The 26,137-nt window shown below is 39.6% G+C and overlaps 1 protein-coding gene across 1 annotated transcript in view; it reads left to right on the top strand.

Annotated features, from left to right (window-relative positions):
* The window catches only part of KMT2C (lysine methyltransferase 2C), a 284,438-nt gene that overhangs the window by 200,995 nt on the left and 57,306 nt on the right, over nt 1–26,137 (top strand). Inside the window, 11 exon segments of the mRNA XM_019424862.2 lie at nt 137–238; nt 404–508; nt 6,591–6,772; nt 7,069–7,233; nt 8,270–8,379; nt 8,849–8,914; nt 9,880–10,092; nt 14,989–15,117; nt 17,223–17,342; nt 20,054–20,184; nt 24,428–24,608. Of these exon segments, the coding sequence (XP_019280407.2) occupies nt 137–238; nt 404–508; nt 6,591–6,772; nt 7,069–7,233; nt 8,270–8,379; nt 8,849–8,914; nt 9,880–10,092; nt 14,989–15,117; nt 17,223–17,342; nt 20,054–20,184; nt 24,428–24,608 (1,504 nt within the window).

Below are 26,137 nucleotides of genomic sequence, written 5' to 3'. Positions count from 1 at the left end.
CAATAATAATCTAACTCAGAATTGTTACCGCAGGCCTTGGCAAAAATCGTATTTTGAAAAGGAGTCTTCTGAACCTTTTCCACTAAACATACAAGTGATAAATGTGACTGCATTTTGTGTATTTTGCTTTTTATAGGTGTCTGCTGCAGATCTTTCGTCGAATAAGGATGAAGAAGAAAACTCTATGCATAATACAGTGGTGTTGTTTTCTAGCAGTGACAAGTTCACCTTGCATCAGGTTTGAACACTTACTGTCTTCTGCTTTCTGCTGTACATGCTGAAGTTGTCTAATGTTGAGCTGTAGAGCTTTATTAGCTACGAAGGTAATTTAAAAAATAAAATTCATATATTCTGAGCTTAGTCTCCAACCTAAATTATTACGTTCATGTGTTTTTAATTTCAGGATATGTGTGTAGTTTGTGGCAGCTTTGGCCAAGGAGCAGAGGGAAGATTACTTGCCTGCTCTCAGTGTGGTCAGTGTTACCATCCATACTGTGTCAGTATTAAGGTAAATATACTTAAATTTAAATCAGTTAAAAATGTATTGAAATTTGATGAGTATATCATCCTCTTTCCATTTCGTATAATTAAGTGTTGTTTGCTAGGATTATTAGACATACATAACTATATTTAAGTGCTTTCAATATTGCCTTTCAAGTGTTAACTCCTCTATACATCTGTGGTCTGAGGGGCACCTGGGTGGCTCAGTCGGGTAAGCATCTGACTTCGGCTCAGGTCATGATCTCACGGTCCGTGGGTTCGAGCCCCGCATTGGGCTCTGTGCTGGCAGCTCAGAGCCTGGACCCTGCTTCAGATTCTGTGTCTCCCTCTCTCTCTGCCCCTCTGCCGCTCACACTCTGTCTCTGTCTCTCTCAAAAATAAATAAACATCAAAAAAAGATTTATAAAAAATAAATCTGTCGTCTGAAATTATAGTGGTTATCCTGAAAAAATAAAAATAAAAAGGCATGCTTTTCAAAGATACTTTATCCTGCAATTTACTCAGGTGCGAGGTTTGGTTGATGCATTCTGCCTACTGACAATAAAGGTTGACCCCAAGCAGAAAACTGTATGAAAACCCATCATTCACCTGGTCTCTCCCCATGTTCCTTCTTAGCCCTCATCCATATAGGAAAAGACATTTTCTGTTAGGCTTCTTGGATCAGTGGGTTGGTTTTTTTAAATCCGTTTTGGAGCAATTTTGGCCATCTCTTGGTATTTCTTTTTCTGTTCCCCTTTTGCCCTTCTGGAGCCTCAGTCGTGTGTGCACAGAATTGTAGGATGTAGTCCCAGATCGCTTTCACTTTCTTGATATTTTTCCAGTTTTTCTTTCTGCCCTTTAGCTTATTCCCCAAAGTCACTTTTATTATGCAGTATCTAATCTATTTTTTAAAATATAATTTATTGTTAAGTTGGCTAACATACAGGGTGTAAAGGGTGCTCTTGGTTTTTGGGGATAGATTCCCATTCTAATCTATTTTTAAGCACATCCAGTGGATTTTTCATGGAGATGATTGTATTTTTTAATCTTAGTTTTATTTTATAGTTTAAGTTATCTCATAGTTTAAAATGTTTTCTTGAGTTTTTTCTTTCATGTCATTGTATATACTGATAATTGTTTGCTAATTCTGTCATGTCTGACATTTCTCATTAGTATTACTTATTATGACCAATATTAGCTTACTTTTCCCCTTATGAGGATGTATTTTTGTTTTTAATTTAGTAGTTTTTGATTGTGGCAGTTGTGTATTTTGCTTATATTGTTGGGAATTTGGGTTTTGTTCCTGTAAGAAGTAAGGAGTTTTTGTTTTGGCAGGAAGTTATTGCGGACAGTCGAACCTTCTGAAACTTCTCTAGCCTTTCTGGGATAGGCCTCGAGAACCTTCACTTTGAGGTGGCTCTTCTTAGACTTTTTGGTCTTAGAACCATTAACAGTCTTGAAAATTATTAAGGACCACATAGAGTTTTTGTTTATGAGGGTAATAATGATTGAATATTTACCATTTTAGAAGTTAACTAGGAATACTTTAAAACACAAAAATATTCAAGCATGTTTGTTACGATGTCATGTAATGAGGTTTTATATTTTACATATCACATAGCCTCTGTAAAACATCACTATAAAAGTTGGGGCGCCTGGATGGCTCAGTTGGTTGAGTATCTGACTTCGGCTCGGGTCATGATCCCTCAGCTCATGGGTTCGAGCCCCGCGTCAGGCTCTGTGCTGACAGCTCGGAGCCTGGAGCCTGCTTCGGATTCTGTGGCTCCCTCTCACTGCCCCTTCCCTGCTCATGCTCTGTCTCTCAATAATGAATAAATGTTACAAAAAAATTTTTTTAAACATCACTATAAGTGGATTAAAGTGAAAAAAGCAAGTAACATGTCAGTGTTATTATGAAAATAGTTTTGACCTCACAGACCCCTGAGGGTTTCCTAGGTCACACTTTAGTAACTGCTTTTTTAGCACTAGTTTAGTCTGATACGTGAGACATGGCCTTTTTGACATCGCTGCTGAATTCCCCTCACGTCCCTGCCCCCCCGGCGGCTCCCTATGACCTCCTTCACCAGTGTCTCTTTACTCCGACTGGTTGAGATTCAGATGTCTTCAGCCTTGTATTAACTCTTGTAATTGTCCAGCTTGCAAATTCCCCGTAGCCATTCTTGGTCCTGGCTGTGTGTCCTTGTTTGGCCTCCTACAAATGCAGCTTGGTGTTCAGCCAAAGACTTGAGGGAAATTCTGTGTGGATTTCTGGAGCTCTTTTTCTTTATTGCTCCTTCCTTTCCAGGACCCTGTCCTGCAGATTGCAACTGCCTCAACCTCCGAGATCTCCACCATGTGTCCTCAACTCGGCGAGACCCTGATACCTTGTGGGTTTCTCCCTCTCGGCGCAGCATTCCGGAAAATGTCTGTGGACAGAATATTGTAGGACCGACCTCACTTGTTTCCCTCTTCTCAGAAACCACAGTCCTGTTCTGCCTTTTGCTCAGTATCTGAAACAAGTGTTTCCTACGTTGTGTCCGTTTTCTAGTATCTTATGAATTCAGGGAGAAGGGTCGTGTCCCAGTTACTCCATCATAGTTGACTCCAATATTCTCGTAGACTCTTAAAATGTCTTTCACAACTTTCTACATGGTACCATGAATGGAGCCCTGGTAATACCTTTCTTGAAAGAACTTTTGAAAATAAACACTAGCCATGTCAGTAGGAGAGAAAGAGAGTTGATGTTAGAGCTCAGCGGTCTGTACAGGGAGTGGGAAGTGTGGAATTTCAACAGGGAGAGACAGTTGAGGCATCAAAGTGCTGCAGCGGGCACGTCAACTGGGTTGGGGTGAGGTCTGGACTGCCTGACCTGAGCCGTGTGAATGCTGGTGGGCGTGGTAACCACACCTTAGCTTTGAGTGAGCAGAGCTGAGCAGCTTGAGAATTTGGCTGTAAAGGGCCACAGGGTAGGTGTCTGTGAGACAGGAAGTCGTGTAGGAATGAAGAGACGTTATTTTGAAAGTTTCTACTGTTAATAGCTTGGATCTGTCTCCCACTTGATCTTACTGTTCTTCTGAGCCAGGGGTTGGTCAGTTACATCACACAGGCCACCTGTGGCCCGCTGCCTCTTTCTGTAAATGAAATTTTATTGAAATAGAGCTGTGTTCTTTCATTTACATACGTCTCTTGTGGGCTTCGCACTGCAGTGGCACTGTTGTGTAGTTTACAGGCCACGTGGCCCACAAAGTTTAGAGTATTTACATCTGACCCTTTACCAAAAAAGTTTGCCGGTAACTGCTCTAAGCCATCCTGCTCTTCCTGCCCAAAGCTCTTTTCTCCATTTGGGTAAATACTATATTATAACTTCATAATCTATTATATAATATAATCTATATATAATATAATATAACGTATATAATTATTATAATTATAATTATAATTATATATTATATAATATAGTCTATAATATAATAATATAATCTTAATAATCTGTGACTAATTTAAAAGAATCAGTAGGCTAATCGCAGTAATAAATACACTTGCTTGCAGATCAAATAGCTTTCAAAGACTTTTGATGACTGGCCGGCCCCTGTCCTATTCTGCCTCCACACTTGAGTCCTCGCCCCCAGGCAGCCACTTTTCATCTTCTCCTAGTTACTTCAATAACTCTAAATGCTGGTGCTTCTGCTGTATCTGTGCTAGATTTTGTTGACTTTCTGCTGTGAATAAATAAATGCTGATTTAGCTCTTAAAATATACCCCCTATACTCCCTAACACCCTCCCAGTGTTTTCGTTGTTTCACTACATTTAGTTAATAAATGTGTCCACTGGAGATCTAGAAAGTGTTCCATACCGACTTTGGCTCAGGTCACTATCTTGCGGTCTGTGAGTTCGAGCCCCACGTCAGGCTCTGTGCTGACAGCTCAGAGCCTGGAGCCTGCTTCAGGTTCTGTGTCTCCTTCTCTCTGTGCCCCTCCCCTGCTCGCACTCTGTCTCTACGATGAGTAAAAACATTAAAAAGTGTACTATGGGGGCGCCTGGGTGGCTCAGTCGGTTGAGCGCCGACTTCGGCTCAGGTCACGATCTCGCGGTCCGTGAGTTCGAGCCCCGCATCGGGCCCCTGTGCTGACAGCTCAGAGCCCGGAGCCTGTTTCAATTCTGTGTCTCCCTCTCTCTGACCCTCCCCCATTCATGGTCTGTCTCTCTCTGTCTCAAAAATAAATAAACGTTAAAAAAAAATTAAAAAAAAAAAAAGTGTACTATGGCTTTGTCTTTCATGGAGTTTTTAATAGCAAAAAGAAAACAATGATTCATGATTCTGCATTAGTTTTTGTTGTTTGTTTTTACCTACTGTAGGAGCATGATTATATCAAATTATCTTGGCAAGTAACTTTTTCTGGAAAAAGTTGTACCCCTTTACGGCACTCCCCTTTTCTCTCTCCTCCTCTGTGCTGGTAATTTCTAGGTCTGTTGCTGAGCTCTCCTTCTTCAGCTTCCCTGAGCTGAAGTCCTTCGTGCGTTCGTTGTTCTCTGCATCCCATCATCCCATGTCTTCCTTGTTCTTGGTATAACTCTAACTTTTTCCTCATATGTCTAAGTAACTCTGTTCGAAGAGGTATTCGGAAGCTGAAGTTTGAGTCTTTGTATCCCTGAAAGGTCTACTTTTACACTTAATTGCTTGGTTACTTGCTTGTGTCTTGAGAATTATATTCCTATAGAATTGGAAGCTATTACTCTGTTGTATCCAGAATTGGACAATCTGATGCCATTTTGGTAGTTGTTCTTTATTTAGCTCTTTTATTTTCCTTTCAGGTAGCTTTTAGACTTCCTTATTCCTCATGATCTGAATTTTTATTCTGTATTGTGACTTCTTGCCATTTCATTTTAACACAAGTACTTTGTGTCCTATCTGTAGATTCTAGTCTTTTGAGAGCTTTCATTTGGTTCCAGATTCATAATCTTACATGGTGTGGTTGGTTTGTGGAGTTTATCAGAAAAATAGAAATTTTAGGGGCGCCTGGGTGGCTCAGTCGGTTAAGTGTCCAACTTCAGCTCAGGTCATGATCTCACTGTTCATGAGTTCGAGCCCTGCATCGGGTTCTCTGCTGTCAGCTCGGAGCCTGCTTCTGATCCTCTGTGTCCCCCACCCCCGCCGCCCCTCCCCTGCTCATGCACATGCGTGCACTCTCTCTTTCTGTCAAAAATAAATAAACATTAAAAAAATGTATAGAGACTTTCAAACTTTGCTGCTAACTTAGACCCTGTGCCAGAGGAGAATATACAGAAGAGGGATGAACTTCAGAAGTCCTAGCTTCACAGCTGAAAATCCTACGAGATCATGAAATTTCCTTGGGACATATTTTCTTAGGAACTCATGTTTTAGTTTAATGTGTTAGATTTTTAAACATTGACTGTTTGTTTTAAGTTTACTTATTTATTTTGAGGGAGAGGGAGAGAGAGCACGCACGCACGCACATACACATGCACGTAAGCCAGCATGGTAGGGGCAGAGAATGAGGGAGAGCGAGAATGTCAAGCAGCCCCCATGCTCAGCATGGAGCCCAATGTGTGGGGCTCGATCCCACAGACTAAGGCCATGACCTGAGCCAAAATCAAGAGTTGTACACTTAACTGACTGAGCCACCCAGGCGCCCCTAAATACTGACTTTAATATACAAATCCTTTTGCAGTGTACATAAGTTTCAGAAGTATGAATTCATGAAATGTCATAGATAGAAACTTTGCCAATACATTTTCAAAACCTAAATTAACAGCTAAGGGGCAATTTACTTGATCTCTTCAGTATCTAGTCACTACATCAATAAAGTGGACATAAATCCACAGCACAAGGTAGTTATGTGGTCTTAAAAAAAGTCGTTAAAATATGTACCGCTTTCTGTCCTGTCTAGCAGATAGACTTGTGAAAGCACATGAATGCGCCCCCCCCAGGATGGGGCCACTGTTGGTGCTCATACATGTTGCTTGCTTGCCTCTTTACCTGCTTCTTGGGACATAAGCACCACATACTCGTTTATTTGGCATATGTGATCATGCAAAATGAGGTGTGTGTTGATGTATAAATCACCAGGATTGGTTGTGTCTTTTATAGATCACTAAAGTGGTTCTTAGCAAAGGTTGGAGGTGCCTTGAGTGCACTGTGTGCGAGGCCTGTGGGAAGGCCACTGACCCCGGAAGACTCCTGCTGTGTGATGACTGTGACATAAGCTACCACACCTACTGCCTCGACCCTCCTCTGCAGACAGTGCCCAAAGGAGGCTGGAAGTGCAAATGGTACTCCGGGATTTACCTTTCCCTCCTTGGCCTTGCAAGTGCAGAATGTTTCCACATCAGTTTTTGAAAATTAGCCACATGCACTGACGTGCGTAATACGTGTTTGTTACGACAGATAGCACACCGCTTCTCAGAAAAATTTCCAGATGTTTTTCAGAAAAATGTTCAGATATATTTCTCAGAAAATTTTCTGATTTTCAGATATGATTTCCCCCCATTCTGTTCTTGTATAGCTTCTTGAATTACAGTAACTAAGTAAATAAACCGGACACCTGTTGGGGGGGATTGGATTGCAGGTGTGTGTGGTGCAGACACTGTGGGGCAACGTCTGCAGGCCTGAGATGTGAATGGCAAAACAATTACACACAGTGTGCTCCCTGTGCAAGCTTGTCTTCCTGCCCCGTCTGCTATCGGAACTATCGAGAAGAAGATCTTATTCTGCAGTGTCGACAATGTGACAGGTATCAAGCTGCTTTTTAAAACTTTTATTCTTTTTTGCAAGCTTTTCTCTTTTAAATGTAGCAAAAGGAAGTTGGAAAACAACTCTCTTCGATCTTAAATTTAAGAAACAAGACCTTTTTTTACTTTCCAGAGTTTCTGTCCGCTAGAAACTACAGAAGTTTCCTGTTTTGTATCCACAACTCCACACTAAGGTTTTTAACTTGGGGCTTTCTAGGGTTTATGAATCCCTTGAAATTAGATGCAGAATTATTGCCTGCATATATGCATTTTTCTATGGAGGGTTTCTGAATCTTTGATCGGATTCTACAAATGATCTGACAGATTTTATTTTCCTTGAACGACTTTTTTTTTTTTTTTTTTTTTTTTAAGCTCTGGATAGTAAATGTCTAGACATTGGGGACCCGTTCCCACCCTCTCCAAGTAGTATGTGTACAGCTTCAAAATCAAGAACGCTTTCTCTGTTTTCAGTGGTGTATTATTGTGCTCTGGTAATAGTTGAGCACTGTACGTGTGGTATTAGTATTATTTCATCAGTAGTACAGGATTCTCAGTACTCGCTGCCCACTAATTTGTTCAAAGGCAAGACAACTCCTTTTGTTCCTAGTTAATAGCCAGCCTCAAACACGAGAGCTGTATCTACCCACAGGACATGCGTCCCAGGAGCACGTACACACCACACTGTTCGCAGTCTTCTGAATTCCTTCATCCTTGCCCGGACTAGCTTCCTTCTCTCTCCGCTGTGTTCGGTGTATGATCGGAAAACAGTTACGCTGTCCTCCTCATACACTGTCCTTTTGCTTCCTTCCCAGTATTTGGTCTCATTCCTTTTTCTTATTCAAAGCTCCAGAAGTTTCGGTGGGTCCGTGGGCATGGTTAGGAGAAAGGGCAACGTGGGCAGGATAGGAGGAATGTGTGAGGCTTAGGGCTTTAAATGCGGCCGCTGTCCACTCCTGTGGTCGTTTTTAAAAGGAAGCCATTCTGTGTGCATTTCTGTTTCTTTCTTTCTTTTTAAATGTTCAAATATGGTCTTTTTAGATGGATGCACGCGGTTTGTCAGAACTTAAATACTGAAGAGGAAGTGGAAAATGTAGCCGACATTGGTTTTGATTGTAGCATGTGCAGACCCTATATGCCTACGTCAAATGGTAAGAAAATAACGTGAACGGTGGGTCTGTGCTCCTACACCTCACCGGCACTTTGCTGTCTTTTTGTGAAACAGTTATTTGGACAAGTATTTTATGGAAAATAAGTTACTTTTAGTTATAAGTGAACTCTTACGCTCCCAACTTAATGTATTAAAACAATTTGCTTACAGAAAGAAAAGGAACTAAGCATATATTATGGATATAAAGTGTCATTTCGCTTTCATGCCTCCCAATCTTGCAGTGACTAGCTTGTGTAGAAATCCAGTATGTTGCTTCGTGTCTTGGCCATTTTTCCCTCCATGATGTGTGTTTCCTTTACTACTTGTCCTTGTTTTTAAAGACAGCCTTTAACTTGATTTAGTGTTTAAGTGTTTATTTCAGTAAAATGGGTAAAGGAACAGAAATTAGTTATGTGTCTTTGTATACTTTGCTTTTTCTGAAAAAATGACACGAATTGTTTTCATTTCAGTGCCTTCCTCAGACGGCTGCGAATCTTCACTTGTAGCACAGATTGTCACGAAAGTGAAAGAGCTAGGTAAAGTCTGAAATGCTGTTCCCTACACAGGGCGTGTAAATGCTTAATTACTGAGGTATCTGACTTGCCACATGTTCCGTGCCTTTATCCTATGAGTGTTCATTCTGAATTCCCTGATGTCGGGTACCATTCCTGTCATTGATACGTGTAAAGTGTTCATCTTATCCAGCTTTGGTGGGACACTGTTCCTATAAATCTTAGCCAATTGGCAGTGAAACAACCACCCTTAAAGTAATCATCAACTCTGTACTTGCTTTGGTTTCATTGATATATTACTGTGCTTAGTAATGAATTAGGAGAAGAAAGGTTCTAGTTAGCAAACAGGGATTTTTTTTTTTTTTTTTTTTTTTTTTTTTGGAATTCAATCTATTTTTTTCTGAAATGGATCAGCTAGAAAGGTATCTTGATAAGATAGTTTTAAACTGTTGTTCTTTTTTCTAACAGTATTTGATATTGGATACTAAAACATTTGAGTAGTATAGAAATTGTTGTAATAAATAGCAATTTTGTACATTTAAAAATGTGCAGGATTTCTACTTACTTACTGCCTTTCCCTGACAGTGATTATATTGATACTTTGCTTTCTAGATGGGTTTCTCTTATGTAAATTGATCTCCCTCTTTCAGTCTGAAAAGATATTCCAGGAAAACGGTCATAGTTGAATAGCTGAAGCATTGCTTTTAGCTTCATTGCTTTCTTTCTAAATCCTTATTTTGATAATTGAGAAAAAATGCCGGGAAGATCATTTTTTAAAAACTTACAACTTCTCTGCTTAAAATCCAAAGAAGTTCAACCAATTATTTTTAGTTTTAATTGAGTACTGTTAATGATTTGTGCATTTCATAGATAATTGCTTTATAGTAGTCACATTCCCTTCACATGGGTATTTTGGAACAGTAATCAACTTAGCAGTGAAAATTAAAGTGAGAGTTTTGATTTGTATCCTTGGGATATTGTAATTTTAGATCCACCCAAGACATACACCCAGGATGGTGTGTGTTTGACTGAATCAGGGATGACTCAGTTACAGAGCCTCACGGTTACAGTTCCACGAAGAAAACGGTCCAAACCAAAGTTGAAGTTGAAGATTATAAACCAGAATAGTGTGGCTGTCCTTCAGACCCCTCCGGACATCCAATCAGAGCACTCAAGGGATGGAGAAATGGATGATAGTCGAGGTAATACTAACTTATTTTCCATTGAATATGTTCACAAGAATTAAAGTACATAAAATATCTTCCAAAATATATATGTTTTATCTCAGGGTAAATTCTACTGACTTAGGTAACCCTTGATGTGACCCTTGGCCTTTCTAAGTGAGTTGTCTTCTTGGGCTTTTCAGATTCTCTTCCTTTCACATGTCCTCTAGAGCAGACTGTCTTACATTATAGAAATCTCCAGGAACACCATTTTTTTGAGGATCACAGATGGGAAAATTCAGAGGGCACGACTCTAGTTTGCAAGGTAGCAGCTTAAACCTCAGATGCTGTGAGCTCAGATACCATGGCTAAGTTAAAGTAGCCTTGACCCATGTGTTTCTACCTGGAAAAACCATTATTAATGTTCAAGTGTAAATTTATGTTCACAGGTGTTCATCATAAACTTCTCTGTTGATGAACATCTTCTCGATCCCAGTAGATATAAAGGATTTTCTAGCTGAATCCTTGAGATGACAGAATAATTTTAGTAGTGTGCAATTCAATAGGGGTTATATTTTTGCTTATCTGAAGATGATCACCACAAGCTTATTTCTTTTTTGATTGGTTATCTCTTTTCTGCTGAGAAATAAATAATTACCTTTGCTCTATCATACCATGTTATTCAGCAGTATTTACTGAATGTCTACTCTGTGCTGGATATTGGAAGTCATGTCAGGGAACAAAGCAGATAGAACTCTCCGCTCCTAAAACTCACTTTTTAATATTAGGAGAAAAGACCATTTTAAAATACGTAACATAGGAGTGCCTGGGTGGCTCAGTTAGTCTGACTCTTGATCTCAGCTCGGGTCTTTTTAATTTTTTTAATGTTTAGTTTTGAGAGAGAGGGAGGGAGGGAGACACAGAATCCAAAGCAGGCTCTAGGCTCCGAGCTGTCAGCATAGAGCCTGACATGGCGCTCAAACTCACAAACCACGAGGTTATGATCTGAGCTAAAGTCAGATGCTTAACCGACGAGGCACTCAGGCGCTCCTCAGCTCGGGTCTTGATCCTTGGGGTCCTGGGGTGGTTCAAGCTCTGCGTTGGGCTCTGTGATCGTCATGGAGCCTACTCAAAAAATATATACATGCGTGTGTGCGTGTGTGTGTGTGTGTGTGTGTGTGTGTGTGTGTGTGTATCATAATAAACGAGTTATTAAAATGTGTTTGGCAAGTGCTGTAGAAAGCTAGCATTGGAATAAGAGGAATTGGTAGTGCATATGGTGATGTGAGGCATCAGATGAACTGAAAGCAGTATTTGAGCACAGACTTTAAAGAGGTGAGTGGACTACTTGATTACCTGAGGGAAGAGCATCCCAGATGGCGAGAAAGCTATTGCACAGGCTGAGAGTAGGAGCGTGCCTGGCATGTTTCAGGAATGTGAAGACCAGTGTGTCCAGCAGTGAACAAAGGCGACAGTAGGAGGTGATGAGATCAGAAGTCTAGCTATATTACCAAGATGTAATCATCAGGACAGTATGGCATTGGCACAAAACAGACACATAGACCAATGCAACAGAATAGAGAACCCAGAAATGGAAACGGGACAGAGACCTGCAAAAGAATGAATCTGGACCACTTTCCTAAACCAGACACAAAAATAAATCCAAAATGGATGAAAGACCTAAATGTGAGACAGGAAGCCATCAGAATCCTCGAGGAGAAAACAGGCAGCAACTCTTTGATGTTGGCTACAGCAGCTTCTTACTTGACACATCATCGGAGGCAAGGGAAACAAAAACAAAAATGAACTATTGGGATCTTATCAAACTTCTGCACAGTGAAGGAAACAATCAGCAAAATTAAAAGGCAAGTCACACAATGGGAGAAGATATTTGCAAATGACAGATAAAGAGTTAGTATCCAAAATCTATAAAGAACTTATCAAACTTAACACCCCAAAAAACAAATAATCCAGTGAAGAAATGGGCAGAAGACATGAATAGACACTTTTCCAAAGAAGACATCTAGTTGGCTAATAGATACATGAAAAGATGCTCAACATCACTCATCATCAGGAAAATGTAAATCAAAACCACAATGGATACCACCTCACGCCCGTCAGAATGGCTAAAATTAACAACTCGGGACACAACAGATGTTGGCGAGGATGCGGAAAGAGAGGAACCCTTTTGCTCTGTGGGTGGGAATGTTTGAAACTGGTGCAGCCATTCTGGACGATGGTATGGCGGTTCCTCAGAAAGTTAAAGTAGAACTACCCTATGACCCAGCAATTGCACTATTAAGTATTTATCTAAAGGATACAAAAATGCTGGTCCGAAGGGACACATGTACCCCAATGTTTATAGCAGCACTGTCAACAATAGCCAAAGTATGGAAAGAGCCCACATGTCTGTTGACTGATGAATGGATAAAGAAGATGTGGTATATACATACGATGGACTATTACTCGGCGATGAAAAAGAATGAAATCTTGCCATTTGCAACAACGTGAATGGAACTAGAATGTATAATGCTAAGTGAAATAAGTCAGAGAAAGACAAATATCGCATGATTTCACTTATATGTGGACTTTAAGAAACAAAACATGAACATAGGGGAAGAGAAGGAAAAATAAGATAAAATCAGAGAGGGCGGCAAACCATAAGAGACTCTTAAATCCAGAGAACGTGAGGGTTGATGGGGATGGGGGGGAGATGGGTTAAATGGGTGATGGGTATTAAGGAGGGCACTTGTTGGGATGAGTACTGGGTGTTCTATGAAGTGATGAATCACTGGGTTCTACTCCAGAAACCAATACTACACTGTATGTTAACTAACTTCAATTTAAATTAAAAAAAAAAAAAAAAAAAGTCGTCGTTGTAAAGGAGAGAGGAGGCAAGACTGAGTAGGTCATACAGAGTCATAAGGCAATGCTTGAGCTTGTGGATGGAGGTAATCAGAGGTTACTGAAAAAATGGTTTAATCTTACTCATATTTTATTTAAAAATTTTTTTTTAACATTTATTCATTTTTGAGAGTGAGAGAGACAGAGCATGAGTGGGGGAGGGGCAGAGAGAGAGGGAGACACACAATCCAAAGCAGGCTCCAGGCTCTGAGCTGTCAGCACCGAGCCCGACGCGGTGAACTGCGAGATCATGACCTGAGCCGAAGTCGGACGCTCAACCGACTGAGCCACCTAGGCACCCCATAATCTTACTGATGTTTTAAATGGAACACCCGGTTGTAATGTGAATAGACTGTGAGGTCCAAGAGTTGTGGCACCTAGATCAGTCAGGAAGGTGCCACATTTGTGCAGGTCAGAGAGAATTGTGGCTTAGCATCGGTGTGTCTTTTATCAGTTAGTCCTCACATTTTCTGTGCAGTAGGTTGTGTGCGGTTGGGAGAAAAACTTCCTGATGCTTCTGTATAACTGATGTTCAAATCCTATTAAGCAGAAAATTTGATTTTAAAGTTTCGGGGCTTGTGAAGAAATAGTCTGTATATCTGGGAGGAATTGATCAGATTACCATCCACCAGAGCACAGTGAAGAATTCTAGTGTCTAAGGACAGTGGGAAACCTGAAAAATGGTTCCACAGTTACTTAAATCTGGGAAATGCTGCATTTCACAGAATTTGGAAGATTTCTTGACAGTACACATTAATTCCCAAAGTATGAGATTATAGAGCCTTTTAAAAACGTGGCAGAACTACAACAAAAAGGCCTGAGAAGGTTTTCCCTTCGATGACTGTTGCATAGGACAGCGTTCAGGGAAATGATGGGCGTGTCTTCAGCGTGTAGCTTCCAGATTGGGTCCCTTGAAGGCGTGTCCCCTTGAAAGTGATTTGCTACGTGATGTCACACATAAGTACATCCTAGGTCCACGAACCCACAAAGTCCACACGCATTTGTGATGCTCCTGGAACGTTGTAACAGCACCTTTTCCTTGTAGCTTTTGTCAGCTGTTTACTCTTCGGATAAGTGGTTCTTCAGGAAAAATAAGTCATGAACGGTCATCTTAGCACATCAACAACAAATTCCTTGTGCAACAGAGGCAGACTTTTTTCTAATTCACTTACTGGTATCTGGAAACCTTGTTCACAGGCGCGCGCGCGCGCACACACACACACACACACACACACACACACACACACCCCAAATCCAAAGAAAACGGAAACACTGTGTTGTGTCTCAAGAGTGGGAACACAGTGCCCCAGTATAGACCTTCCCAGTGTGAAAGGGTGGATGTCTGGGGGTGTGAGCCTAAGGTTGTGTTTAGGCCCCGGAAGGCAAAGGATGGGGGGCGGGGGGATAGAGTGGAGCCAGGAATGGTAGTAAGTAGTGGAGGGAGAGAAGCAGCAGCAAGTGGCTAGGTCATTACTGCCTGTAATGTTATCGCTAATCCTCTTAACTTTTAAAATTTGATTTGTGGACAACTCCTACATTCACATGGTTTAAAACTGAAAAAGAATTACGGGTAAGCAGTGAAAAGTGTCCCCCTCTCCCTTGTCCTCATTTTTGGATGGAGAGTTTTTGGTAACTAGGTAATATTCAATTACAGCTATAGTTGGAGCTCAGAAGAGGGTTCTAGGCTGCAGAGACAGTCTTGTGGTCCTGAGCCGGAAGATGTAATTGAAGGCAAAGGGAAGATTTTTTTAAGTGCAAACTGACTTGTAGTTGTCTTTCTGAGCATTCTCTGTGTGTGTTTCCCCTTCCCTGATGCTTGTGTTTCATTTCCCGAAAACAGCACATTAAGCAACATGAATTCTACAAACATTTGGTGTCTTTTCCATCATTTTGTACACTTTCCCCACCTACTGGGTGCACAATTAGAATGGCTCAGTGACCACTTTGCCTTCTATTTCCTATTACATAGGAATTATGTATTTGGTAGATTTTTTTTTCCCAATTTTATCTGTGTATTTTTCTTTTTTCCAGAAGGAGAACTTGTGGACTGTGATGGGAAATCAGAATCTAGTCCTGAACGGGAAGCTGTGGACGATGAAACGAAGGGGGCGGAAGGAACAGATGGTGTGAAAAAGAGAAAAAGGAAACCGTACAGACCAGGTATCATCCTGAGCTGGACCTTTTAATGTAATCAAAACTTAGTTAATTTAAGAAAAAATGTAATATTGAGGACTCCCAAGTATAATTAAATGAACAAAATGAAATATAGCTCCTTAACTCTCCAAACTAAAACTTGAATGTCGAAATTGAAGAACTGAATGTGCATTTAGGTGGCAAATTCCTTAGGTCGAGTATGTGAATACTTCACAAAAAATGATTCTTTTAATGCCTTATCCCAATGTTTTATTTGTACTGGGACCTTTAAGGCCGTTTGTATATTTTTCCTTTGATGCGTACTTCTGCAATTATTTTAATTTTCAGCATTCGTATTTACTATTTGTTATGTTAAAAAAATTTTTTTTTACGTTTATTCATTTTTGAGAGACGGAGAGAGCATGAATGGGGGAGGGTCAGAGAAAGAGGGAGACACAGAATCTGAAACAGGCTTCAGGCTCTGAGCTGTCAGCACAGAGCCCGACGCAGGGCTTGAACTCACAGACTGCGAGATCATGACCTGAGTCGAAGTCGGACACTTAACCGACTGAGCCACCCAGGCACCCCATATTTGTTATGTTTTTTTTTTTTTTTTTTAATGTTTGTTTATTTTTAAGAGAGAGACAGAGCATGAACAGGGGAGGGTCAGAGAGAGAGGGAGACAGAGAATCCGAAACAGGCTCCAGGCTCTGAGCTGTCAGCACAGAGCCCGACGCGGGGCTCGAACTCACGGACCCTGAGATCATGACCTCAGCCGAAGTCAGATGCTTAACTGACTGAGCCACCCAGGCACCCCTGCTATGTTTTTAAAACTTACTTCAGTGTTTGTGCAGGAGCCAGTAAGTGTATAATGTGAGGGCGATATGACAGAGTTCTTAGGCTTCCTGAATTTATAGACCAGTTCATACACGACTGATTAAATTCTGATTTCCTCCCTGCCTCAGAGGTGGAGGGACATCTCGCTTGCTTATAAGATTTTATTTGCCTTATTGGAAAAAATTACTGAAATGGTCACAATGCAGACCTTTTAGGCTTTCTTTAGGCACTTTATTCATGTCTGTTTACCAATCAGTGAGACATTAAGTCGAATCAATTCAGTCTTTAATCTTCTAGCTGCTTATATTGTATTGATAAGAGTGTTGTAAATACCTTTTGAGGTGCAAGGAAGACCTTTCTCACTGTTGTATGTATTCTGTAAGACCTCAAGAAGGTAACTTTCCTTACAGGTGGGCCACATCTGAAACAAGGACCTAGGTTAGCTTCATCCAAGTTACTGCATGAAAATCACTTCATTTCTTCCTAATTTGGAGGCTTATTACTATACATACGTTTTTAGACACTGCAAACTCCTTCTAGGAGCTAACATTTATTGTGTTTTTTTCCTTTGACTCTGCCTTCCTTGAAGGTCATCTCTGTGACTGAGGGAGCCATTAGGTCACAAAGTGGGTTCGACTTACTTTTGACTGTGTGTCAGGCTCTAGTCTATGGGCTTTACATCTGGCAAGTTATTTAATCCTTATAATGCATGTATGAGGAGGAGTTAGATGCCATCCCTGTTTTACCAGTGAGGGAACTGGGAACACTTAAAAATTAGATAGCTTGCCCAAAGTCACAGAGGAACCAGAGTTAGAATTTCTGCTTTTAATTATAGAGCTGAATGTGTCTCATGTCCAAGGGCCTTAAGTAGACACGTTACCCCTGAAGTCATACTGACTTTGTTTGGGTCATCTAGTTTTGTTTATATCTTGTATTTATTCTCTGTAGCTGATGTACAAGTAATTTGAAAGATGATATTTGAGTTACTTAATATTTGCTAAATAAGTATAATTTACTGTAATATATACTCTGATGCTGCTTAGAAGAGGAAATGCACGCAGTCTTTCTACACTCTAATAATGTCTTTTTATACCTGTTTGGTTAGTGATAAGGTAACAGTGGTTTTGACCTCTTTTAATTTGCTTATTTCAAACTCTTGTGTATAAAAATGATTATTTAAAGTAGCCCATATTGAATTTGGGAAATGCCTCAGTATTTAAGCAGTATCACCCTACTTTGAAAATACAGAGAGCAATCAGTTATTTACAAGGCTAACCAATTTCTTTTTTGGTTAGGTATCGGTGGATTTATGGTACGGCAGAGAAGTCGAACCGGGCAAGGAAAAACGAAAAGATCTGTCATTAGAAAAGATTCTTCAGGCTCTATTTCTGAGCAGTTACCTAACAGAGATGATGGTATGGTACTGATTTTGTTTAACTCCCTTTTCTTGCTGTCTCTATGGAAAAGAACTGTCCTAAATAATGCTGCAGGCACAACCTTATTGCTTCTTACTGATCATGGTTTGAGTGCCTGTGGAGTTCATACCTATAATACAGAAATGAGGTTTCATAAAGAAAAAGGTTTAAATCCAACAGAGTATATTCCTCTGAGATTTTTTTTAAAACAAGTTTCTTTCTGTCTTAGGTGAAATATCAACAGGTTAGGGACCGAATCACTTAGTTAAACCAGGTGCTTACTGATCATCTCACAAGAGGCCTTTCTTCGCCCGTCTTAGCTGCTTGGTATAAAATTGGAGACTTTATTTTGTTGAAAGTGACAGGGTACTACAACAACTTTAAACCAAATTGTATAATGTTTTAGAAATATGTCTTCCAATTAATATTCTGTCATCCTCACTTAGATCCTCAAAGAACACTAAATCATTAAGTCACAGCTTGAGAATTGGTTCTGATGAACACTTTATGTCGGTATGGTCACAGTCTGTATGCTGTACGTATTTTAAATGCTTTCTGTAGGATATGAAAAAAAGATGTTTTCAGCATGTGCACTGATTGGAGTTCTTCCATTATTAAGAGGTGGGGTTTTAACCTGTGAATTAATGAAAATTACAAATTGCATTTTTAAAAGGAAGCACTAGATGGTTTTAAAGGAGTTCCTAATATGACTGTAACAGTATGATTGTAATGTAGTTATAATAAGCCCTAAGAAATGTGACATGTTCGGTGAGCCTGGTTTTGTGTTTTCCTCCTCTCTCTATTCTGCCGTCATAGTTTAGTTCTGTTAGGTTAGTGTTTTATCCCTTCACGTGTCGTATCGAGAGTGATCCATCGAGTTTTTATTTTCTTATGCGTTGTTTCCCTTTCTGAATTGAATTGCTAAGTGCTAAGACCCTTTCTCGTTTCTCTATAGCTTACTCCTTCCTAGTCTCAGTCCTCTGTTACTTCCTTATGTGTCTAAGTAACACGGAGCAGAAGTATTAAAGCCTGTGCACGTGTGTGATTCTACAGATGCCTCTCCTGCCCTTTCCCATAGTGCCTCATTTCGTTGTGTTTATTGTGTGACATAGATACATACGTACACATAATATGTTACTTTTTATTTATGTGTTTATTTTTACTGTGAGTTCATCTTCTTTAGAACATTCTCTGAACTTTGTTGAGGAGTGAATTGCAGGTGGCTTCTTTCAGAGACTGCGTCTCTTTCCACCAGGAACATGAGGTGCTACCACCCCAGTACTTCTGTAGCTTAAAGAATTTAGCTTCAATTCTTAGCTTGAAGTTTTTTGGTCCACCTGCATTCTATAAATCTGGATTTCTTACATATGAGGGTTATATTGAGTTTATGAACTTTCAGGGAAGATTTTCACTTTTTGCCTTTCTACCCAGCACCAAATTCCCTGACAAGTTGACAAGTTCTTGGCGGTTGGTGGTGGAGAGGGGGAGGGGGAGGTGAGTGATGTATGGGGGACGAGGGGGTTGGGAGGGTGTATTTCTTGTTATGCCAACTCTGAGCGTGGAATCCTTCAGGGTCTCACCTTTATCACCTTTATGGGAGGCACCTCTGGTTAATCACTATGCCGAGGAGGGAGAGGCCTTGAACTTTGTCTTCTAGTCTCCCATTGCTCAGGAGGCTGTGAAAACCTGAGCTCAAGGTCACTGCATTTTAGCAGAACTTCAGAGAGCTTTACTTGGTTCTTTGCTTAATTCTTTCTGTGGTTCCTGTCTTACCTGAATTTGTTGGTCTTTAAGGATTCTTTATTTTCTGGTAGATTACTGGTACATTTAAAAAGATAGTTACAAAAAATGTTTATCCACCATCTGTAGTTGTTTTTAGAAGTCAGTTCCCTTACATACTCTGGCCACAAAAGTGCCCACATTGATTTTTAGGAGGGATGTACTGTTTGCCTTGGGAACATGAGCCTCTCATTTGATTGCTCACTTATCTGCTCTACGTAGTGGACTGACTTCTTTGCTAATTTCATAGATCAGAATTTTGTTTTATTTCCTTTTCTCTGATTGATTTTAAGATTGAGCATTCATAGCATATTTACAAGCGTTTTCGTAGGTGGTGATATGTTAGTATGATATGTACCACAGAAACCTAATTTGCAATAAATCCTTGAACTTGGAATTGCTGGATTGAAGAATACACTTTCCAAAAGACTTCTGTTGGATGTGCCCAGTAAACTCTTCGGAAAGATTGTTCCTGCCTTTAGTTGCCTTTAGAAGTATAGGAGTAGCCATTTCCCCATACGCATAAGCACTGAGTACTTTTATTATTTTAATTTTAATTTTTAACAAAATGTTGATGTTAAAGGAAACAGTTTGCTGCTTTGCGAGTAAGGAAATACTCATTAAGAGACAAAAGTAAACATATACTGATACTAAATAGACATGCAATGAATTTTTTATGATGCTTAAAAGTTACTAATAAACTTGCTTTGACATCTTTTTTGTGAAAAAGTGTGTCTGTCAAGTCATGTTGTATGCCTTAAACTGGCATAGTATTGTACATCAATTATGTCTCAATAAAACTGGAGAGAAAAAAGAAAAAGCTTGTTTGTTTATATGGATCTGTGTATGTTGGTAAGCTGTAAAGTTACTTTGGGTGGATTTGTCCGACAATATTGAACATCACATATTTATAAACGTGACTATTGTTTCAGGCTGGAGTGAGCACTTACCAGATACACTAGTTGATGAATCTGTTTCTGTTACTGAAAACACTGAAAAAATAAAGAAGAGATACCGAAAAAGGAAAAATAAGCTTGAAGAAACGTTCCCTGCCTATTTACAAGTAATATTTTGCTTTACATTATATTGTATAGTTTATTAACAAGAGAAATGTAATGTATTGAGTTTTGAAAAATAGCTTTATTTTTGTTGGTGTTTTACTCGTTTTGTTTTTAATTACATATTTTAAATGCCAGCTTTACCTTTCAGAAGCCCATAAAAATTAACATTTACTTTTTTTTTTTGTGCTTTGGTACTTTTCAAAAAGTTCTTTTTTGTCCCAGTTTTTCACTTCTAAATGTTTCTTAAGGCATACAAGGACAGTTTGAACTGGGAAAAGCTCATTCTTCCAAAGCAGTCGCACTTGTGTGCTCCCCAAACCCACGTCCTATGGACAGCTCCCTTTGCCAGTGCAGGTTAGAGTAATTATAGTCACTGAATAAAGTTGGGTTGTTAGCAGCCAGGGTTACAGCTTTTAATAATTGGTTACCACTTTCAGAGGCCAGTGAGCCAAAGTTTTAAGTAGAATTGGTTTTTGTCTTCTAAAACATACATCAGAAAAACACCCGTCAGGGTGAAGATGTTCTTTGATAGGTGTAGGCTCCGTGAAAATAGAAATCTTTTTACCCTGCAAGCATTAAGTCACAGAGGAGCTCCAGGCCATGTGGTGTCCTGGAAAGGGCCCTGTATTAGAGATACAGGACTGAGATTCAGGTTTCCGAGCAGGGGAGTCCTCCTTCCTGGGCCTCTCTGTCTTCAGGTGTGAGAGTAGAATTGGAACAGACTATTCTTGAGTGTCTGTCCTTATGTCAGTGTTGGTGAGTGTTCCTCTGATCTGTTCCTTCCACACAATAATGGCCTACATGTATACCTCATTATTGCTTGCATTTATTTTTTTACCTTAATTTTCCAGTTGGCTCTTAATGGTTTAACGGCTTTAAAAATTACATTTCTTCTCAGCTAATATCCAGCTGCTTCAGTTTTCTTTTTTAATGATGAGAAGTATAGGGGCGCCTGGGTGGCTCAGTCGGTTGAGCGGCCGGCTTCAGCTCAGGTCATGATCTCACGGTCCGTGAGTTCAAGCCCCGCATCGGGCTCTGTGCTGACAGCTCAGAGCCTGGAGCCTGTTTCAGATTCTGTGTCTCCCTCTCTCTGACCCTCCCCCATTCATGCTCTGTCTCTCTCTGTCTCAAAAATAAATAAACGTTAAAAAAAAAAAATTAATGATGAGAAGTATAAAAATCACCTACTCATTTGAATAGAGTTTTTTGTTTAATAAACTTTTTGTTTAATAAACTTGTAAGCATAATATGTAGTATGTGGTAATATACATGAGTGTAAGTTTTTATTAGACAACTAATCCATAAGGTCAGTGTCCATTTTAGAGAGAGAGAGAGAGAGCGCGAGCACTCGTGTACACGAGGCAAGGGGGAACAGAAGATCTCCTCAACAGACTCTGCCCTGACAGCAGAGAGCCCATTGCTGGGCTCGAACTCACAAACTGTGAGATCATGACCTGAGCCAAAATCAGACACACAACCAACTGAGCCGCCCAGGGGCCCCGAGGGCAGTGTCCATTTTAGAGCTGAGCCTTTAAGGTTGGAGTCCTGGGCTTGAGTATTGCCCTCCTGCCAGTTAGCGATGTGATCTCATTCCCATCGACACCTGTGTGCCAAGAAATGTTGAGAGATTAAGAATTATGTCTGTAAAGTACCTGTGCCGTACGTGTCGTCAGTCTGTAATAGTATGTTTTGTTTTTCCCATGTTCCCTTCAAATACCTAACTGTGTAACTTCTTTTTAACCATATAATAGTAATTTTATTGGTCAGAAAATACTCCCACCTTTATTGTTTAGATTCGCTTTAACTGCATCCTTTTTGTTGTCTTTTAATAATCCTTTTGTTGTCCCTTTTAATAATCCTTTCTTGAGAATATTGAGTAGAATACCTGCTTCTCCTCGCCCCGCCTCCTTTCCTTGATCCTTCTGTAGAGTGTGATCTTCTTTGGCTGTTTATGAACATATGAAAACTGACCATTTCATACATTGAAAAAGAGCCTTTAAAAGTAGTGGATCTGATTTCCTGATTAACTGCTGTAATCTTGATCTCCTGAACTGGACTGTTTCCTCCAGTGTGCATCAGTAATACTTAATGGGTTTGTTTTTTCTTGAGGCGGGGGCCAGGGGGCGGGGTGGGGAGCGATATGGAGGAAGCCATTGTAATAATGATACTGTTTCTTGAGGTAGAGCTGTAATTTCCCCCATTGACTGGGGGGGGGGGGGTACATAGTGATGAAAGCCACAGGGATTCAGCAGCCATTATTCCAGTTTTTCTTTATTAATCATAACAGTGTCTAGATAAACTATAAATAATTGTATAATCTGTCAAATAGATTTGTGTGGTCTCCTAAGACCTAGTGCTCCTGTCTACCTTAGGAGCCCCTGTAGTAGATTTAAAATCTCTGGTTGGTTCTTGGAGTCACATTGTCAAATTAGAAACCACATGGAGCCATTCCTTTATATAGAATCAATATAAAACCATCAAATTAATAGGAATATTACAGTTTTTGATAATTAGCACTGAAATCTTCATGAGTTATTAAAAAATTGTTGCTAATCATGATGTCAGATTGAATACTGAAGGCATGAAATAAATGGTTTCTAAATTTTAAGATGCTCTACTCTTCAACATTTTTCCTAATGATAAAAGTATCACTGGTATAAGAAACAAACCATCGTCTACCCAGTGGTCAGCTTTGCTGATTTTCAAATTTCTTTTTTTTTTCCTTTAAAATTTTTTAATGTTTATTTATTTTTGAGAGAGAGAGCCAGGGAGGAAGGCGGGGGACAGGGGGGGAGGCACAGAGTCAGAAGCAGGTTCCAGGCTCTGATCTGTCAGCACAGAGCCCAATGCGGGACTCGAACTCACAAACCATGAGATCATGACCTGAGTCGAAGTCGGCCGCTTAACCGACTGAGCCACCCAGGCGCCCCTCAAATGTCTTTTTCATACTGAAACAGCTTGTTCATTTAAAAAATGTGAAAATTTCAAATACATCATCACCTTGATCAGGTTTCACAAATAGCTCCTTCCCCATCCCCTTTCAGAAGTTAGCATTGTTAACAGTTTGTTATTTATCCTTTCAGAACCTATTAATTTATTATTAAATTATGAGTGAAAGTAATCTTAGTTTGTATTTTATGTTTTGCTGGACATATCATTCAACTTGTTTTCTTTTAATTCTGTATTTCAGAGCTTTTCTTTGATAGCATAGCTCTATGTCCTTTTAAAATGTTGATGTGTTTTATAGTTTGGGTGTCTGTAATTTATTTAGTCCTATGCCTTTTGACAGACCAATTGAAGCTGTTTCCTCCTGTGGTACTATAAAAAATGCTGCAGCGAGCCTTTTCCTGTATATGTATCTTTTGCAAGAGTGTGTTAAATGTTGATTTTCTTCAAAATTGGCCTCTACAAAGGATCCCTTTTCCAGACAGACCACCTTACAGAAAATAGACTAAAGCGGAACTGTTGGGTTGAAGTGAAGTGGAGGGGGGCGGGCGGAGTTCCAAGGGCTTCCTTTTGTCCTCTTTATTGATCCTTGAGAAGTTTTGGAGAGGTCCTTGCATTGTAAGGAACACAGCTTGAAACACTAGTCTCTAGATTAGTGGAAGTACATTGAAACGGAGAAATGTTAATATGAGTAAGTGAATGAAAAGCCAAAAGCCTTTAACAGCAGTAAATTTTGTGCACATACTATGTTTCAAATGAGTATAAAAACCCTCTTTCAGATTTATAGCATGTTAAGTCTTTAATGTGGTTATGTGAGTCAATATGAGGTTACTAAATCTACCTGAAGTATGTAAATATTAAAGCTATAGATCAAACCCTTGTGCTATTCTCTGCAAGTAATCTATAAGTATTAATAATATTTATGAAGCTTTAGTTTTTCTTATAATATGAATGAAGGTGCCAATGGTATTATAAATTTATCAATTTTTAAATTTAATTGTAGCCGAATCTCCTGGTATTATTGGATTATTGTATCTCAGTACAATTGTGTGGTTTTATATGCATAATTTTGTCTCTAGTAAAACTATAAAAATTTGTTTAAAAATAAGGGGAAATCTATATAAAAGAATCGACAGGTTATTTCTAAATTGTTTATATATTTCTATGTTCAGTTTCTGTATTCTTGAATACCAAGTTTTTGTGTTAGTTCTGCCTTCTTGTCAAAACAGCAGAATTACCTGTTAACCATCTTAGAACTTTATAACTAAGTCACTTTCGTATGTGCTTCTCTTTACCTAGGAAGCTTTCTTTGGAAAAGATCTTCTAGATACAAGTAGACAAAACAAGCTAAGTTTAGATAATCTATCAGAAGATGCGGCTCAGCTTTCATATAAAACAAACATGAACACAAATTTCTTGGATCCTTCCTTAGATCCACTACTTAGTTCATCATCAACTCCAGCAAAACCTGGAACCCACGGTATGTGGAATAATTTGCACATGTGTTCTTTACCATATGGAATTCGTATTCCTTGTAATTAAACCTTTGAAATGCTTTAGTTTGGCCTCATATGCATTTTAAAAATCAGCCTCATTGAACTATAATTTGCATTCAGTAAATGCAACTATTTTAAGTGGACAGGTCTAGAAGATTTGGTAAATAAATTTATCTGTGTAACTACCACCAAAATCAAGAGTTGCAAAGGAAAATATTCAGTTTATAACATGCTGCGGATAATGTACAGAGGTGTGTGATTTTGCCATAGTTGAGGAGTAATAAACGTAACAGTCTTTGACTTAAATGAGGTAGATTTTTGTTAATTTCATAGCCGTAAGAAATTCAAAAGAGGAAAACAAAAGAATGCTGTAGTCAGGAACTGGCTGACAGACTGTGTTAATACGGTGGAGTATGTTGTGTTACATCACAGTCTTTTACTACTGACACTTACTACCGTTTGGGCCAGAGAAGTCTTTGTTGGAGGGTGGCGCTGTGGTGCCCCGTGGGACACTTAGCACCTCTGTCCTTATGATGTCGTGATGATCAGAAATGTTGCCAAATGTCCCCTGTATTGACAACCCCTACCCTAGGTAGAGTGACTATGGGGACTATTGAGAAGCAGAAAAAGGTATGAGAAATAACATTTGTAAAGTACTGTTAATGTCAACAAAGATCTAGAAGCTTAAGTAGTTCAGCATGTAGGAGTTGTGATCATAGAACTTTCCCCCACTTCCAGATTTTTATCTCACTATCAGTTATAAATTAATGTTTTTCTGACTTTTTGCCATTAGTTAGAGTTTTTCCTCAGTAAATTTTATAACTCAATTTTGAAAGTAATCTTAAGGTGACCTTTTACTGAAAGATGACTTTTGATATATTAAGTAGTTACAGTTCCATTAACCTGGCATTACCCTAGTTGACATGCAGTCTTTTAACTTCTTGAAATGATTAGAAGCAATCTTACCAACCCCCTTGTACGCATACAGGATGTCCAATCTTCCTTATTGTGAGCAACAGTGAAGTTAAAGGAGTGACCTGAAGGCCATGCTTTTTATTTGTTTAATCTTGGCAGATCATTTTAATTCTGTTGTTGTCAGTACCTAGCTGCTCTTATCCGTGTCTATGTATTGTTAAAATACATAATGAAAGACCTGTAGACCCTTCAAAGGGTATCGTACTATGAAGATCCATTTAGATAGAAGTTACCTGCACTTGAGTTTTTATGAGGAAGAGAACTGATGCTGGGCAGAAGGCATATTGTAGCGGGAGAAAACATGGATAAGTTCACAAAGCCGCTGAGAATGGTTGGGTGACGAAGCCAAAGTGTGGAGGGCTGGAGTAGAACCCACTCTGGAACCCAGACGACACGGACATTCTCTGCAGTTGGACGACTCTTGACGGTCTAATGGGCAACTTAACTAGTCGTAGCGGCTTGTTGTTGTTGGGTTTCGTTCAGTGTAGTCCATTCCATCAGTTCTAATGGTGTGTTGGTAGGATAGAAAATCCCTTTT

Source organism: Panthera pardus, unplaced genomic scaffold, assembly GCF_024362965.1.
Source record: "Panthera pardus isolate Hobbes unplaced genomic scaffold, ASM2436296v1 HiC_scaffold_9, whole genome shotgun sequence".
NCBI lineage: Eukaryota > Metazoa > Chordata > Mammalia > Carnivora > Felidae > Panthera > Panthera pardus.
This window is presented reverse-complemented; position numbering and strand designations above follow the sequence as displayed.